The sequence below is a fragment of the Peromyscus eremicus genome, chromosome 17, assembly GCF_949786415.1.
Source record: "Peromyscus eremicus chromosome 17, PerEre_H2_v1, whole genome shotgun sequence".
NCBI classification, from domain to species: Eukaryota; Metazoa; Chordata; class Mammalia; order Rodentia; family Cricetidae; genus Peromyscus; species Peromyscus eremicus.
Window position 1 is genome coordinate 57,179,733 of NC_081433.1, and position 18,577 is coordinate 57,198,309.

At 38.3% G+C, this 18,577-nt stretch overlaps 1 protein-coding gene and 1 long non-coding RNA gene across 2 annotated transcripts in view; one reads left to right on the forward strand and one right to left on the reverse strand.

Moving 5' to 3' along the window:
* The first annotated feature begins 2,139 nt into the window (after nucleotides 1-2,139).
* Nucleotides 2,140-5,771, forward strand: LOC131894625 (zinc finger protein 431-like). The gene has a single exon (XM_059244932.1). It carries the CDS (start codon nucleotides 2,492-2,494, stop codon nucleotides 3,926-3,928), a length of 1,437 nt encoding a protein of 478 aa, XP_059100915.1. The 5' UTR covers nucleotides 2,140-2,491; the 3' UTR covers nucleotides 3,929-5,771.
* Nucleotides 5,772-6,306: 535 nt separating this feature from the next.
* The window catches only part of LOC131894627 (uncharacterized), a 29,368-nt gene continuing 17,097 nt past the window's right edge, over nucleotides 6,307-18,577 (reverse strand). The window contains exons 2-3 of the long non-coding RNA XR_009374975.1: nucleotides 8,646-8,802; nucleotides 6,307-6,841 (exon numbers count right to left, since the gene is read on the reverse strand). This is a non-coding gene — a long non-coding RNA (uncharacterized LOC131894627). The remainder of the gene's footprint in view (nucleotides 6,842-8,645; nucleotides 8,803-18,577) is intronic.

Here is an 18,577-nt window from a genome sequence, read left to right on the forward strand (position 1 = left end):
CCTCTAGCATCTTTATGCTGTTATTCATAAGGTTGCTTTCTTCTGCTTCTTCCATTTTGTGATGTTCAGGTCTAGCTGTTGGAGGAGGGCTAGGTTCTAGTGATGCTGTATTGCTCTTTATTTGTTGTATGTTCTTCTGCCTTGATGTCTGACCATCTCCTGGTGGATTTGTTCTTGGTCTTATCAGCGCTCTTGGTCCAGACATAGCTGACAGATTCAGGAAGCCTCTCTCTGGTCCAGATGGAAGCTCTGGGCCGGATGGGAGCTGGGGATTGTTCTCTGAGTCTCAGGCAGTGGCTGGGGTCTCTGGCAGATGGGTGTGGGGGCAGGGCATGGAGATTGCAGGGTCTGCCCAGGGGAGGGGGTCTTGGAGAAGGGGAACCTTCAGCAGGGGGTCCTGCCCGATGGCCAGAACCTGGTGCCAAGTTGGGCAGGTCTTCCCCAGAATGGCTGGTTCCCAGGGATGGGACCTAGGGGCAGGCCTCCCTGGGTATGACCCCAGGCACTCACCTCTGGTCCAGATGGGGACTCTAGACAGGATGGGAGCTGGGAGCTGGTCTGTAAGTCTCAGGAAGTGGCTGGGGTCTCAGGCAGATGGGTGTGGGGGCAGGGTGTAGAGATTGCAGGGTCTGCCAGGAGTCTTCGAGAAGGGGAACCTTCCCGGTGGGGATGGGGGGGGTCTTGCCCTATGGCCAGAACCTCGGGCCAAGTTGGGCAGGTCTTCCCCATAATGGCTGGTGCCCAGGGATGGGACCTAGGAGCAGGCCTTTCTGGGTATGATCCCAGGCACTCACCTCTTGTCCAGATGGGATCTCCAGGTGGGATGGGAGCTGGGGGCTGGTCTCTAAGTCTCAGGAAGTGGTGGGGGTCTCTGGTCCAGATGGGAGTTCTTGGCTGGATTGGAGCTCTGGTCCAGATGGGGACTCCAGACAGGATGGGAGCTGGGGGCTCTAGTCCAGATAGGGACTCTGGGCAGGATCGCAAATATTTCTTGATTTGAGCTTTTGTAGGTTTAATTATTCTCATGTCTACAGGATCCTCTGTTTTTGTCTATTTCCATAAAGCACTCAAGGCCTAGAATTCTTCTGAATTTTGAGGATTTTATTTCTATAATACATATAGTATACAACACACCAACTTTAAATAAGCTTTTGTATTGTTGGTCTTGTTTGATCCATTTGAGTTAATTAAATTATTTCTCCAAATCTGTGTCTTGTTCAATTTTATTTTTTAGGACTAGGTTTTCAGTGCATTCAGAGTGCCTAAATCTGAAGAAAGTTATGTGTTTGTTAGTGAGGTTATGTTCAGTTTTGGTTAACAGTATCACACATAATCACTAAGAGCCTTCCATAAAAATAAAGATCTTATTTTATATTCATTTATTTATTTAGTTAGTTAGTTTTTTTGAGACATGGTTTCTCTCTGTAGCCTTGGTTGTCCTGGAACTTGCTCTGTAGATGAGGCTAGCCTCGAACTCATAGAGATCCACATGCCTCTGCCTCTCAAGTGCTGGAATTAAATGCATGCACCACCATTGCCCAGCCCATGAAGGTCTTTTTTTTTTCTTATCTATTGTAGTTGATTATATATTGCATCTCAAAGGTACCTTCTAAATCAACTTTTGATTGAACCATGGCATAATAATCTTTGACAAATGGGACATTTGTAAACATTGACTACTCTTGCTTCTGAAAACTTCTGCCATGGGAAGAAGGCTGAACTAACCTGATATAGACTGAGAAAAAAATTACTAGCCAGTTCAAATGACAGACATGTTAGTGAACCCCAGTTGAGCTATTAAATGACTACATGTGCATGAGTTCCACAGCCAAGACCAGATAATATGCCCAGTTGAGCATCCTACAAAAGCTAGGTGAGTCATAAACAAAACATGACTGTATAGACATCAAATTATGGAATATTTATTATTAAAATAAAGAATATGTTTAATACAACATAAATATATTTAATTCATATAATATACTGAATAGAATTCAAATAATATAAAACAAAAAAACAAAGGATATATTTTGGAGGTAGATTTTTTTCTCAGTTGTGAATAGATGGAAGGAGGCATGAACTCAGATGTTTCTTTTAGTTTATTATTGGTGTTTTAATTCTTTTTTTGTTTGTTTGTTTGCCTGCTTTGGGGCAATTTTTTATGACATGGTTTCTCTGTGTAGCCTGGGGTGTCCTGGAACTCACTTTGTAGACCAGGCTGGCCTCAAACTCAGCTATCCACCTGCCTCTGTCTCCCAAGTGCTGGGATTAAAGGCATGTGCCACCATCTGCTGGCTTGGTGTTTTTATTCTTTTGTTGAAGAATTCACTTATTTCTGTACAGGTGTGCTTTAAATCAAGTTCGAACAAATCCTGCAGCATTTTGAAAAATAGCTGTTAGAAGAATATTGTATTGGCTTTGAAGAGAAGCTGGTGCCAGTGGTTTTGTGTGCTGTGCTGCAAGGACTGCTTCAGGGAGCTGAGCAGAGAACATGAGTGAGCTGGAAAACCATGATATGAAAGTGGTGACCTATGATGATGTGCATGTTGACTTCACTTGGGAAGAGTGGACTTTGCTGGATCCTTCCCAGAAAAATCTCTACAAAGATGTGATGCTGGAAACCTACGGAAACCTCACTACTGTAGGATACAGTTGGGAAGACCATAGTATTGAAGAACATTGTCAAAGTTCTAGAAGACATGAAAGGTGTGAAAGAAGTCAACCTGGAGAGAAACCTTCCTTATATACTCAATGTGGTAAAGCCTTTGCATATGAGAGTCATCTTCAAAGGCATGAAAGAACACATACTGGAGGGAAACTCCATGAGTGTAATCAGTGTGGTAACGCCTTTCATTGTCACAATCATCTTCAAATACATAAAAGAACACCTACTGGAGAGAAACCCTATGAATGCACTCAATGTGGTAAAGCCTTTGCACGACACAGTCAACTTCAAAGGCACAAAAGAACACATACTAGAGAGAAACCCTATGAATGCAATCAATGTAGTAAAGCCTTTGCATATTATAGTCATCTTCAAAGGCATAAAAGAACACATACTGGAGAGAAACCCTATGAATGTAATCAATGTAGTAAAGCCTTTGCAGATCACAGTTCTCTCAAAATTCATAAAATAAACCATACTGGAGAGAAACCCTATGAATGTATTGAGTGTGGTAAAGCCTTTGCATATTACGGTCATCTTCAAAGCCATAAAAGAACACATACTGGAGAGAAACCCTATGTATGTAATCAATGTGGTAAAGCCTTTGCATTTCATGGTGATCTTCAACTGCATAAAAGGACACATACTGGAGAGAAACCCTATGAATGTAATCAATGTGGTAAAGCCTTTGCATGGCACAAAAGTTTTAAAATGCATGAAAGAACACACACGGGAGACAAACCCTATGAATGCACTCAATGTGGTAAAGCCTTTGCACACCACAGTAATCTTCAAAGGCATAAAAGAACACATACTGGAGAGAAACCCTATGAATGCACTCAATGTGGTAAAGCCTTTGCATGGCAAAAAAGTCTTCAAATGCATAAAAGAACACACACTGGAGACAAACCCTATGAATATGAATGCACTCAATGTGGTAAAGCCTTTGCACAACACAGTAATCTTCAAAGGCATAAAAGAACACATACTGGAGAGAAACCCTATGAATGTACTCAATGTGGTAAAGCCTTTGCATGGCACAAAAGTCTTCAAATGCATGAAAGAACACACACTGGAGACAAACCCTATGAATGCACTCAATGTGGTAAAGCCTTTTCACAACATAGTAATCTTCAAAGGCATAAAAGAACACATACTGGAGAGAAACCTTATGAATGCACTCAATGTGCTAAAGCCTTTGCACGACACAGTCATCTTCAAAGTCATAAAAGAACACATACAAACTTGAGAGAAGGTCTATGAATGTAATCACTGTGCTAAAGCCTTTGCATGTCACAATGCTCTTCAAATGCATAAAAGAACACTTACTGGAGAGGAAACCTATGAATGTAATCGTGAAGTAAAGCTTTTTTATGTCACAATAGTCACTGAAACCATGAAAGAACCTATACTGCAGAGAAACCCTATGTAATCAGTGTGACAAATCCTTTACATGTCATAGTACTCTTCAAATGCATAAAAGAACATACTGGAGAGAAACTTTACATGAGCAACGCTTTTTGTGTGTAATTGGTCTGTTAAAGCCTTGGAATATAACATTAGATTTTGAGAATCTGGAAAAACTCATGCTGAAAGGAATCTGAATATAAAGGATTTGGTAAGATCTTTAGGCAGCCCAGTTACACAAGATGATTTATTTTGGAGAAAACAATCTGACAAGTGTCAACAACTGGTTCAAGCAATATGATGTGCCTCTTTATTTTGTTTACACCTGCAAGCTCACATGGACACAAGTCCTATGAATTTAAATGACAAGGTAACCCTTTTAGATTTCATAACTCCTCAGTTACGTGAGATAATGAATCCAGATGTAAAATTTCATGGATGTGTATTAGTGCCTTTTCTGTTGCTGTGATAAAACATCATATCTATATTTGCTTACAAAGTGTTTAATTTGTCCCCTGGTTCCAGAGCGATGCAGAATCCCCATGAAAGTGGCATGGAAACAAGTGTCAGAGATGGCAGCTAAAGTAGAAAGCTAAAGATTCACATCCTTAACCTGCAGCATAAAGCAGAAAGTGTAAATTGGAAATGGTGTGCAAATATAAACTCTTTGCCCAACCTTCAGTGAAATATTTCTTCCAGCAGGGCAGCATTTTCTAAATCTTCCCAAATGATACCACATACTGAGAATGATTTATTTCTCTGTCTTCAAGCCTATATGCTTGCTTTCTGTTACATGAACCAATTCATGATGGGGAAAATGCTGTAAGCCTTCAGCTGCCTCAACACCTGTGTTATAGGAATTACAAGGGATAAACATTCATAAGTGAACATTAATTTAAAGATTTGTTTTAATTTTAATAATGCAATGTTACTGTGTCTTTTTGTGGGTATTTGCATGTGCATTCTGGTTCCCAAACAGGTTAGACCCTTGGAGTCTTTTGTACCACAAATTACTGGAAGTTGTCAAAAACCTGACCTTCTTGCTCCTGGGAATGGACTTGAATTAAGGACTTAGCCATGTCTCTAGATATTAATACAATATTAATATCTGTAATATTGTAAATATTCTATAGCTTTTTTGTATCATCTTTATATCAGGAAATAGGGAGGAACTTAATTATGTTTGCATAAATAATTTGGTAAAGACTTTAGACATCACAATTGTCTTCCGTTTCAAGAAAAAAAAACGTTTTTCATCTCTTTTTCATTATAGACTTGAAGTGAATATATTATTAACCAAGTTCACTAAAGACTGATGTGAAGATCCTATTGTGGCTTTTATTTTGCAACATTTGAGGTAGATATTATAGTGTGTTCTATGTGTGGCAAATTCATTTAGTGAAGTTTATTTGTAGCCCTTATATTCCTTCTGTGGCTTTTATTTTTCTATTGTGCTTTCACTTAGTGAAAGGTATTTTTCTGCTGTGCTGTATCGAATGGGATGGCCATCATCTAAGTTGTACATTTTTATATAAATATTAGGCAATATGTGGTCATATTTTCAAGTAAGTGTGTCTGTGAAAGGGTGGTGGGTTTTTATTTCTGGTTTTATTTTTCATATTTTTTCAAAAATTCCCTTGAAATGTTGTTTTATCCAACCTCACTTGGATGGTAGTAATTAAAGATAAAATCAAACTCATGATCCTCATGTGTCAGTCTTCTGAGTACAAGTCTAAGAGTAGAAAATGGACTCCTAACATTTTCTGTTTTGTCAACACATATTAAGAATGTTATTGTGCCGGGCGGTGGTGGCGCACGCCTTTAATCCCAGCACTCGGGAGGCAGAGCCAGGCGGATCTCTGTGAGTTCAAGGCCAGCCTGGTCTCCAAAGCGAGTTCCAGGAAAGGCGCAAAGCTACACGGAGAAACCCTGTCTTGAAAAACCAAAAAAAAAAAAAAAAAGAATGTTATTGTTAAAATGCTTAAACATAGACAAGAATATAACAAACATTAAATGCCTCATGTGTGTACCCAAAGAAACATTTCATCTATCTGCAAGTGATGTAATAAGATATAATCAGCAATCAACTATATATTTCACAATATAACTTAATGTACTATGGACATGTATATATGACTTGAAATTCCATGCATTTCTCATGTCCTCATCAGTTATCCATTTGGCATCATATCTTGAAGTATTGCCTTCTAAGGGAATTATCCAGAGATGCTGAATAATGTAATGACAATGAGATTTATTTAAAAACATTTTGCTGTGTGTTTGTGCAATGTGACTATCAGTTTTTTTAGGCCATGATAGATATGTGGAGACAAGAAGATAACTTTGTGGGGTCTACTTTTGTCTAGCTTTATGTGGTGATCAAGATGAGGTTAGAGCCTTGCACAAGGCAAATATTTCCAACAGAGCTGTCTCACTGATACTCAAATAAGATTAGCTGAAACATTAAATCAGTAAAATATTGTCTTCTTTTTAAATTGTAAACTATTTTCATTGAAGCATAATGAAAAACAGGAGAAATTGAATAATAAATCCTATTTCCAAATGAAAAAGAAAATAATATTGTAACAATAAATGAAGAAAGAAGTAATATTTGGTTACAGGGATTCTAGTCTCAAAATGAATGAAAAAAATTATGGACAGCTAACTAAGTGGGCTTATCCAGATGGAGCCTCAGACACCCTTCTGCAGTTGTCTCTTGTGCAGGCCACTATGGAATTTAATGGTCTTCAAAAGGTTGTTCCATAGTCACTGTTGAATGAAAAATATGTTATTTTAGTACAAATGTATTATGAGACACTAGACTTACCTTAGTCCTTATTGAAATAGATTCTAAAGACTTTTTTTTTGGTTTTTTGAGAAAGGGTTTCTCTGTGTAGTTTTGGTGCCTCTCCTGGATCTCACTCTGTAGACCAGGCTGGCCTTGAACTCACAGAGATCTGCCTGGCTCTGCCTCTCAGGTGCTGGGATTAAAGATGTGCACCACCACCACCCAGCTCTAAAGAGTTTCTAAAAACAATTACACAAATACCATCAAGCAAAGAAATGTCAGGAACATGAAGATGAAAGGAATAAATATATACAACTTCAAGTTATGAATCTCATCTCTGTTTGAGACAGTGAATTATGAACTGGTAGTTAGCTGTAAATCTCTGGGCTTGTGTGATGCTAACTGCTGACTTCAAAGAAAACTTTACCACACTCAATGTATTATTTCAGAAAAGTATTGTGGAGTATATTTTATTTACACCATTTAGCATGGCTGTTTTTCAAGTATTTTATCTGTATTTGAGATGAAGCAAGTAGAGTGACAATATTTTGAAAGTAACAGCACAGTAAATACTGGCACAAGGTTTTGTTCTTTAGAATGATTGTTTTAATCACGTAATTTTTTCTCAAAGATCTTAATTCTTTCATTCATTTCAAAGCACTCTGCCATCTTGTGTAGTCCCATGGATCATTAGGAGGTAAAAAGTTAAGGCATGAACTTCAGTATAGTGAGCACCTTACACAGGAATCAACTGGGAGTATTGATCATAAAAATGCATAGATTCCATTTACAGATTTGATTGTAAAGGTTCCCAAATCTAGTCATAAAATGGTACGACCAGATCCTTCTATCATTTGATTAGCAACTATCTAGATTTATGGATGTCTTATTGATGATACTTCCTTTGAATAAATCTTTCATTTCCTTCTACTCTGTCTTAGTATTTATAGCTCTCAGTGTACAAAGATGCTGTCAGAGTCACAAACCCACAGTGACTGCAATCTATCCTGCCACTGATTTATTGTTACAGTGAGCACAGCACAAAACTTACTGAATTTTTTTTTAACTTTCAGAAGTAGGATCATGGCAGTCATGGCTATTGCTAAATTTTATAAAACATTTAAGGCTTACTGTAGTAAATCTTGTTCCTAATATGATAAACTTGTTCCCATGCAGCATAAACTTTCCTATATCTAGTATAGTGCTTGGAGGGATGTTGGATATTCAATAAATGTTTCCACTGATAATTTAGTAGTTTATTTGAAAAAAAAAAGCCCAAATATGGGACATATTTTTATGCATTTTGTTAGGATTAAAGGATTAATACTCACCACATGAAAATTTTTGCATGTTGAATCACTTAAAATGCAAATGAAAGCTTGTCAAATATTTCACATTAGAAAAATGAGCACCCTCATTGCAATCATTGGCCGTGAAAGGAGATATCAGACTAGTGTGGAATTCAAGGAAGAAGGTGACAAGGTGATGTGAGGCAGAGGTAAATTCACAGAGCCATGTCCATTGTGACCCCTGCCATCATCCAGAAGGAAGTGTCTATGCTTAAACCAGCAGAAAAGACAGGTATGTATTTTCTTCTCATGCTTGCCTTCTATAAATCAGTAAAATCTAAATGGGGTATTCTTCTCTCTTTAAAAGTGATATTTTACAGTTTCTCTTCCCTAATCCTAGGTTGTCTAATAGTTCTTCCAATTCGAGAAAAGATTGGAAAGTGCCATATTCTCTGGAAATACTGTGGCCACAGAAGGAAAAAAAAATGATGCTTACCAGAATTGGATCAGGCAACTCACCATCTTCACAAATAGCCATGATGGTCTTTTGAAAAAGGTGCCCAGTGTTTGGGGCTGGTGTGTTCAGAAGGACATAGTTAGCACCTCACTGAAAACTCCAGCTTATCAAAGAACTTCTTCTATTTTCTTTAACTCTAAAAAAGAATGGAGGGCATTACTTGTAGTAGTTTGATGATTTCCCAACATGGTACTATAATGCTTGCTTAAATCAGCTGCATGTGAGAAATTTTACCAAATATCTTATCTACCTGGTTACTTGTCTTTTCTGGGATTGATTCCTTAGATAAACTAAGCTGATTATTCAAGGTACTATATATGATCCTGACTCTGGGAACCAATACTAAGTCAGTTATTCAAAGCTCTAGATAAGTGTATTTCCCTTGGAATAGACATAGAAGTCAGAAAATTCGTAAAGGACAATTGGGGAGAAATTTCAAGGCAGTGGAAATTTCATACAATGATATAAAGGAGGAAAGAGGAATCATGGAAAAAGAAGTTAAATGATGTAGGAGTGAGAAGGCATCATAGAGGAATGACTACTAGGAGGATAAATATTTTTAAAGCCATCTGGGAGCTAACTATTATAGAAGCTGCCTAAATATATACATGTACATATGTAAAATAGTATAACAGGTGATGATACTTACACTAGACCCCATAGTCTAACAAATACAAGTATGGTGCTAGAAATGGGATACTATTTGTGAGCTGTTGGCTAGTGAATCCCATAGATTCCCAACAGGCTCCTGACATTGATCTTGGTTACCCTTCCAAACTTGAGACTAAGCTTCTATTATTGGAGATAACATGATTGTCTCACAGAAATAGAGAAATCAACCTGGTAATGGCCTAGAAGTTTTCTTCCAACTGTGCTATGCACACTACTGGAGAATATGAATAATCATCAGTCTTACCTCAGAGTAACCCTGTGAGCTACAATAATAACTGTGCTGCAAAATTCGCCCAGTAGTGCAATAGTGGAACAAATGCCATTAAGTTACCAATCATGTTCTGAATATATTAAGGTCCAATCCCCAAGAAGGAAGCTTTATCTGGCACCATTATCAGAGCCAATAACCTCCAGCTAGATGGATTGAGACCTTAGGAAAAAAACGATCACTATCTTCTGTAGCTAGAGTTTTCCTGCCTGGCCCACAATCAGGACAAATCTCTATCACCTGCCAGTCCCACAGCCTCAGACCCGACCAAGTAAACACAGAGACTTATATTGGTTACAAACTGTATGGCCATGGCAGGCTTCTTGCTAACTGTTCTTACAGCTTAAATTAATCCATTTCCATTAATCTATACCTTGCCACATGGCTCGTGGCTTACCGGCATCTTCACAAGCTGTTTCTCATCATGGCGGCTGGCAGTGTCTCTCTGACTCAGCCTTCCACTTCCCAGCTTTATTCTCCTCCTTGCCCCGCCTATACTTCCTGCCTAGCCAACGGCCAATCAGTGTTTTATTGATTAATTAGCAACACATTTGCCATACATCCCACAGCAATCTTCTTACTGGTATGTGTACATAGTATTAAATCAACTCCTAATGACTTATGCAATATATTAATGCAATTCTCAGTCCTCATCAGAGTTACTTTTTTGGCAATAGATAGTGATTTAACACACAGATCCACAGCTGGTCAGTGTGAGGAGAATGCAAGGCTGTGGAGTGCAGAATCCTAAATGGTATGTCAAGAAATCATAATCTTTCCTCCTATGGCTTAGTGATACTTTCACAAAAGAGAATAAAGACTGAAAGATACAAAGCAAGTAGCTGACTACAGTGAAACAAGGTTTTCACACAAAACAGCAGTTACAAAGATAAACTCTCAATGGTTGTGACAACATGCACAAGACATGTGCGAGCTCAAAAATTCTAGAAATAATCCCAGCACAGAGAATGGAGTTGGGCAGAGAGTCTTACCCAAATGTGATGAGCTATGGACAATTTCTATCTGCCCAATAGTGAAATTCAGTTTGCTTTAAGGATGTGGTCTCCAGTTGGTGGACCATGCTCCAGTGGATGGTCACACACCCAAGAGTATATGGCCAATTAAAAAAAAACCAGATGTTTAAAATTGTTTTAAGGGAAAATAAAGAGGACACAAAGTTGATGGGTTTGAAAAAAGGCATGAATGTGGGAGCAGTTGAGAGGTTAGGATTAAATATGATAAATATATAATACATAAAATTTCAAAAGAATCAATAAAATCTGTCTGATCTTATCTTTAATCAGTTTCATTATGAATGAGAATACCTGCCCATGAGTGATATTAAGCATTGCACAGCTCAAGGTATGGTCAAAGAAATGTTCACAAAATGTTAACCTTTACTTAGGTGATTTTTTGCATTCTAACCAAAACTGCCACCTTAGCTATACTCCATTTGGATGAGGAGCCACTAACAGGTATAAGGTTCCAAAGCCATGCAGTCCCATTACTGCAATTAATGCCCCATCATCTTAAAAAGGAGAGAAGGGAGAAAGCACACATCCTTACTTGCAGGAGGATGTTTCTACAAGTCAATAGGCACAAATATTTGATAACTAAACATAGAGCTAGACATTTCAAGTTTTCTATGCAACCTGATTATTCTTAAACTGAATTTATTCTTTTGAATACCATTCAAATATATTCTACTCCCTAATTTTAATGCACATACTGTAAGAGGAAGGCTCTGTCTTAGCTAGGTTTGTGTCAACTTTGTATAAGCAAGAGTCATTTGGGAAGAGGGACGTTCTATTGAGAAAATGCCACCACCAAACTGGCCTGTGGAAAAGACTGTGGTCTCTTTTCCTGTGAACTTTCTTAAGGTTAATGTCCAAAATCTCAGCTCACTGTGGGTGGTGCCACCCCTGGAATGGTAGTTCTGAGCTCTGTAAGAAGGTAGGCTGAGCAAGTCATGAAGGGAAAGCCAGTAAATAGCACTCTGCCATGGCTTCTGCTGCCAGGTTCTTTACTTGTTTGAGTGTTTCCCTTTATTGGGCTAGAGATTTCCAGACGAAAAGATCCTTGCCCTCCCCCTTCCAGCCAGAAGCTGGTGCTTGCAACTGCTAACTAACGGAGAGATTCCCACCAGAAACATGCACTAAGAAAAGCCAGAGAACAACGGTGGACAAAGGAGACACTTAGTTCCAGATTCCAAAGTGACCACTGAACCCAGGACATATCTATGGGACCCATTACCTTAACATGCATGTCACTGCCTCCCACCCTGCTCCTACAAAAAGCACATAATCCAGGCCCCCTGGAAGACTCCTCTAGCCGAGATCTCTGGTACCTAAGGACCCACCTGCGAGTTGCAGAGTTTAAAAATACCTGGTGTGGCACAGCCATATCTGATGGGAACGGAAAAAGTCATAAGGTCACAGCTGCTTGACAAAGATCCAGCAAAGCTAAGCCACATGATGGCCACTGTGCCACCTTTGGTTTTTATCTCTCTCTGTTGCACACTTGGGGGACTTTTAATATTTGTACAATTTAGGGTAATTGGATTGATGGAAATTTTATTATGAATCGTTTATTTAGAGTATTGCTTCTAAACTTCCCCAGAAAAGTCCTGAATATACTACCCCCTCTTGCTTTAAGGGAGATATCCTTATCTACTTGAAGGTCTTCCTTATGTCTTGGAGGTTGCAACACACATAAAGAAACCAGAAGTCTCTTTACAAGGCTATGAGACATTATTGAAACATCTGCCCCGTACTTATGAAGAAACAAGATATTCAAAACAAAGTAAACTCAAAAAGGTCAGCCAGATTCAGTGGGCTAGAGGAGTTGGCCACAGTTCAGATTGCAAGCCTCTTTCCACTATACACTCAGGCAATTATGTGGTAAATACAGCAACACAATTAGATTAGCTGAAGTTACCTCTGCCCTACGCAGAGACTTTTATTGATGAGCAAAGAATGGAGTGGAAAGATGATAAAAGAATGAAATGTCAGGACCTCCCTTTCTTAGAAAAGTCAGCACACACAGAGCCAATGTGGTGTCATATAACCAAGGAACAACAGAATGCCAGGATTAGACATTTTATATGTTTATAGAATTTGTCTATAAGGATAAAAAATATAAACGTTGTATTATGCCAGAATTTAAATAATAATTGCAGCAGCTTTGGCCTGAGGATTTTTCTTGGGCACTCTGACCATTAAGAATTAATAATAAGCTGGGCGGTGGTGGCGCACGCCTTTAATCCCAGCACTCGGGAGGCAGAGCCAGGTGGATCTCTGTGAGTTCGAGGCCAGCCTGGTCTACAGAGCGAGCTCCAGGAAAGGCGCAAAGCTACACAGAGAAACCCTGTCTCGAAAAAACCAAAAAAAAAAAAAAAAAAGAAAGAAAAAGAAAAGAATTAATAATACACTGCTCGGGACATGGCAATATGCCAAGACTGGCATAGAAATTTTGTTTTGGTTAATGTCCTTCTAGCCACAAAAGCTACTAGCCTGAGAACAGGCTGTCATATGCCTCTAGAGTCTTAAAAATCAGGCTATAGGGTAAATGAGTAAAAATGATAGCTGTTTATTAATGATGTCAAAACTTTAGGGTAAAATGGTTAGAAATGATAACTCTGTTCTGTCATAGTTTGTTAATTATGACTAAAAGATGAACAAGAGGAAGTGAAACACATGTCCAAAACCAAAAATGATATGATCTATGGTTTGGGGAAACATGAATGTATCCCTGTTTACTAAATTCTGTATAAATAAAGAAGCACTGTGGCTGCTAGTCAGTCAAGCTGCAAGATTCTCACCACCAGCATGTCCTGGCTCACCTCTGTCCCCTGCCAACTCCTTACATCCTCTGCTGGGACCTGTTCACCATCAGGCATGGTTCCTGGCACTGTTGTTATACTTTTTCAATTCAGCTTAATCTGGCCTACTGCATCAGGGAAGAAACTTCTTATGGGATGAGGGGCAGAAAACTTATTACCCTGAATTCCCTCGGTGATGGACTGTGATGTGAAAATGTAAGCTGAAATATACCCTTTCCTTCCAAAGTGTCTCTTGCTCATGTTGTTTTATCATAGCAATAGAAACCCTAGTTTAGTTTCTGTCTCTTGATTTAGAAATGTATGTTAGCAACTCAATGAAGAAAAACAAAAATCATATAACCAGTACTGTCTCAAAAATATTTTCAGAACTACTCAGAATGATATAGTGGATATTAGATGATGTGACCATTTCTCAGTCCACTGTGACAAGAGGAATATGTGCTTTTGCCTTGAGAAATATTAATTTAACTAATTAATTTATAATGTTAATTAATAATGTATAATATATGAATTATACATATATTAACTAATATATATTAATTAATCAGATTTAATTAAATTATCTTAGAACAGTTTTAGTTAATGACATCCTATTGCTTAAAGTAAAAGATGAGAACTTAAAATTAAAATTAGCTTTATTTGCTATTGTAATTACTTTAGAATATACTGAAGAAAGAAGTGGAATCTCTCAGGATCTTTTTCATGAAAAGTATCAAAAAGACACATGTCACTTCTGGTTTCTGGTGTTGAATGGGCAGAGTGAAGCCATCAGATTCCCAGCTGAAGACCTCTCATCTTATGAGGAATCATTTGTGTTTTCAGAGCAATTAAGATGTTGTATTTGTGCTTTTCTTTATGGATGTGGCATGTTCCACTCATACTAGTTCATGCAGCGATGCCTCTGTGCTAAAATCAGGAACAAGACAAGTTCATTTGTCTCACTTCTCCTCAAAATAATTCTTACAATGTTAGCTAGAGCAATAAAAAAGTGAAGATGAAGCAGATACAAATAGGAAAAGATGAAATCAATGTATATTTATTTCCAGATGATACAATTCTATACATAAGAACCTAGAGTATACACATACACACATGCACACGCACACACACACACATGTACACACACACCTAGAGCTGATAAATATTCAGAAAAGTAACAGTATCCTGTGGTGATATTTTATTTGTGCTTTAATTAAATAAAGCTTGCCTGGAGATCAGAGGAAATAACAAGCCATTTTATGTAAACAAAGAAGTTGGGCAACAGTAGCACATGCCCTTAATCCTATCACTTGGCAGGCAGGATCTCTGTGTGTTCAAGGCCACACTGGAAACAGTCAGGTGTGGTGGTACACACCTAGTCAACCATAAAGGTCTGGAGGTCTGTACAGATAGACAGGAAGTGACAGAGCTGGACAAGAAGAGGAAGTGATGTAGCTGGGCTAAGAGAGCCAATGAGAGAACGGAACAGAAAAAGCATGTAAATATGAGTATACAGGAAGGAGATCTTTTTGGAAGCTGTGGAGTTGGTGAGGTGAGATTAGCTCATGGTTTGTCCTATTCCTCTGATCTCTGAAGCTTTAACCCAAATTTCTGCCTCTGTTTTTCATTTATTAAGACGATTTAAAAATTCATCTGCAGTATTCTTCTTCTATACAAATGACAAACACAGAAAGAAAAAAATCAAGAAGACAAGTCCATTCTCAATAGTATAATAAAATGAAACAAAACAAAAATCCTGGAAATAGATCTGACCAAAGAAATTAATGATTTCTGCAGTGAAAATGTTAAAACACTGAAAAAATAATTGAAGATACCAGCATATAGGAAGACCACCCATGCTCATGGATTGACAGGATTAAAGTGAAAATGGCCAGTGAAATTTTTCAAAGCAATTAAAAATCATTTTTGAATTTCATATGGGAATACAAATGACCGAGGATATCCAGAACAAACCTAAATATTAATAATACATCATCAAAAACAACAGCAAACAAGCTGTGGGTATCACCATAACAGATCTCAGGCTATGCTGCAGTAAAATAATAAATACAAAAATTGTAGTGGCATAAAAACAGGCACTTATCCAATGAATAGAATTGATGTCTTCATATAAAACCACATTCCTACAGTCACCTAATTTTTGACAAAGAAGGTAGTCATACACGTTGGAGAGGATACAGCATCTCCAATAAATAGTGCAGTTCATACTGAATCACTACATTTAGAAGAATGAAACTTGAACCTTATCTCTCACCCTACACAAAGCCCTCTGGTCTCCTCGATCTTATATAGGGGAAAATTAGGAAATACATGCAAACTCATTGGCACAGGAAAGTACTTTCTGAACATAATGCAAATAGTGCAGACATAGAAACAAACAACTAATACTTGGGACCTCATGAAACTAAAAAGTTTCTATACAGCAAGAGACACCATTGTTTCAGCAAAGAGGCAGCCTACAGAATGGGAAAGTGTTTTTGTGAGTTATCATAGAGTTAGTATCTAGAATATATGAAGAACTTAAAAAAAAAAAACAAGAAAGTAAATGACCCAAATAAAAGTTGGAGTATTGGGGTATAGGACAAAAAGAGTTCTCAAAAGATACAAAGAAAAAATACTTTTTAAAATTTTAACATCGGTCGGCAGTGGCGCATGCCGTTAATCCCAGCACTCGAGAGGCAGAGCCAGTATCTCTGAGTTCGAGGTCAGCCTGGTCTAAATGAGCGAGATTGAGGACGGGCACCAAAACTACACAGAGAAACCCTGTCACAGAAAAAAAAAATTTAACATCATTAGCCAACTGAAAAATAAAAATTATGTTTATTTTAAGATTTAATCTTTCCCTAATTAGGATGGCTAAGATTAAAAAGTCAAATGATGACAAATGCTGATACAAAAGTTAGAAAGGGGAAACACTTATTTACTTCTGGTAAGAATGCAAATCCATACAACCACTACAAAAATTGGTATGCAATTTGCTCAAAAAGAAAGAAAGAAATTTACCACATGATTCAACTATACTATTCTTCTATATATACCTGAAGGACTCTGTAACCTACTCTACAGACACCAGCTCATCAATGTTCATCTGTGCTTTCCCCTTAATAGACAAAAAAAGGCCAAATGTTCATTAAATGGTGAATCAATGAGGAAATTATGGTATATTTTCAGAATGGAATACTAATCTATTGAAAAAAATGAAAATTTGAACTTTACAGATAAATGCATAAAGCAGGAAACAAATTACTTTGAGTAAGTCAAGTCAGATGCAGACAGACAAAAGCCACACATTCTCTCTCCTCTGTGAATGTTAAGACTTTTCACATTGGGTGGTAGTGGCACATATCTTTAATCCCAGCATTTGGAATGGAAGAGGCAGACAGATCTCTGAGTTTGAGGCCAGCCTGGTCTACAGAGCAAGTTCCAGGATAGTCAGGGATACACAAAGAAACCCTGTCTTGAAAAACAGACTCCTAAACCAGGCGGTGGTGGTGCATGCCTTTAACCCCAGCACTCAGGAGGCAGAGGCAGGCGGATCTCTGTGAGTTCAAGGCCAGCCTGGTCTACAAAGCGAGTTCCAGGAAAGGCACAAAGCTACACAGAGAAACCCTGTCTTGAAAAACCAAAAAATAAATAAATAAATAAATAAATAAATAAATAAATAAATAAATAAATAAATAAATACTCCTGAGATATGTGTCTTTAATTTGAAATAACATTAGAGATCAGAAAATTACTAAGGGATAGTAGGGAGGCATGTTCTAGGGAAGAGATATATAATATGCTAGTATATTGGGTTACAGGGGAATAATGAATCAAGAAGGGTTAAGTGCATAGGAAGCTGATGGTAAGATAATGAAATATGGGGAAAGACAAATAACACTAAAGACTATCAAGAAAGTCATGAAAACCTACTTGTGTAGAACATATATACTAGGTCTTGAATGATTTTTTTAAAGACACAATTGAATCCTACTATAGCTGGCCTGTAGGAGCCCCTCTCCCTGCCTAACTCCATTCCCTGGGGACTCCACCTCTTGGTGCACACTCAGGATCCTACCACCTCTTTTATTCCAGTCTGAATAGACTACACTTAGTCCTGCTGCAGCCTGTATTCAGTAGCTGCTTCTTCCACATAACCTCCATTCCCTGGGGGTTTTACCTTTGTATTAGCATAAAAGTAGACATGTTGATCGATGGACCTGAAGTTAATATCCAGGCATAAATCAGCCCACCTGATTCTTCACAAAAAGCCAAAAACACACAATGGAATAAAAGACAGCACTTTGGTGATATTTTGTGTATGCTTTAACAAATAAAGCTTACCTAAAGATCAGAGGGCAAAACTAGCCACTAGTTAGCCATAGAGGACAGGCAGTAATGACACACACCTTTAATCCCAGCACTTGGAATCTCATGCCTTTGCTCTCAATACTTGGAAGGTACACACACATTTAATTCCAGCTCTAGGGAGTTAGAGACAGGAAGTGATATGGCTGGGCAGAGAAAGGAATATAAGGCAGGAGGAGACAGAGGCTCAGTCTTTTTGCCTGAGGAGTTAATGAGGTGAGAGGTGTCTGTAGCTTGCTCCTTTGTCTCTCTGATCTTTCAACATTTGCCCCAATATCTGGCTCTAGGTTTTTATTGTAAGACCAGTTAGAATTCGTGCTACATTTGTCATGCATCTTGTGGGGCATGAATTCATGAAAAAGCTGTTTGCCTGTGGCATTGCAGCCACTAGCTCAGACCAGAGCTACATGGGGCCTACCCTGCTGGCTAGATTTTTCTTTTCTACCCCAAGCACTCTTAGGGAGTCTGGGATGATTTTTCTGTTGTAGCATCTCTGCAACAGACTCCACAGGCTATAAGAATTAGCTGCTTTAACATGTTACCCCATGCAGATGCAGGCTCCTTGGCTTCTTCCCTCTCTCAGTGGGTTGTGGCTTTCACTGGACCCACACTTGGGCTGTTGCCATGCTAGGTAGCTGTCTCACTTCACTGTCATCTGAATTGTCATTGTCAGCATAGTGAGTCAATTGGGATTTCTTAAAGGGGGGAATTAGTTAAAAAATAGAGTTTTTTCCCACATTAAAAAAATGGGGAACATTATTACAATGAAGGGAGTTAGGT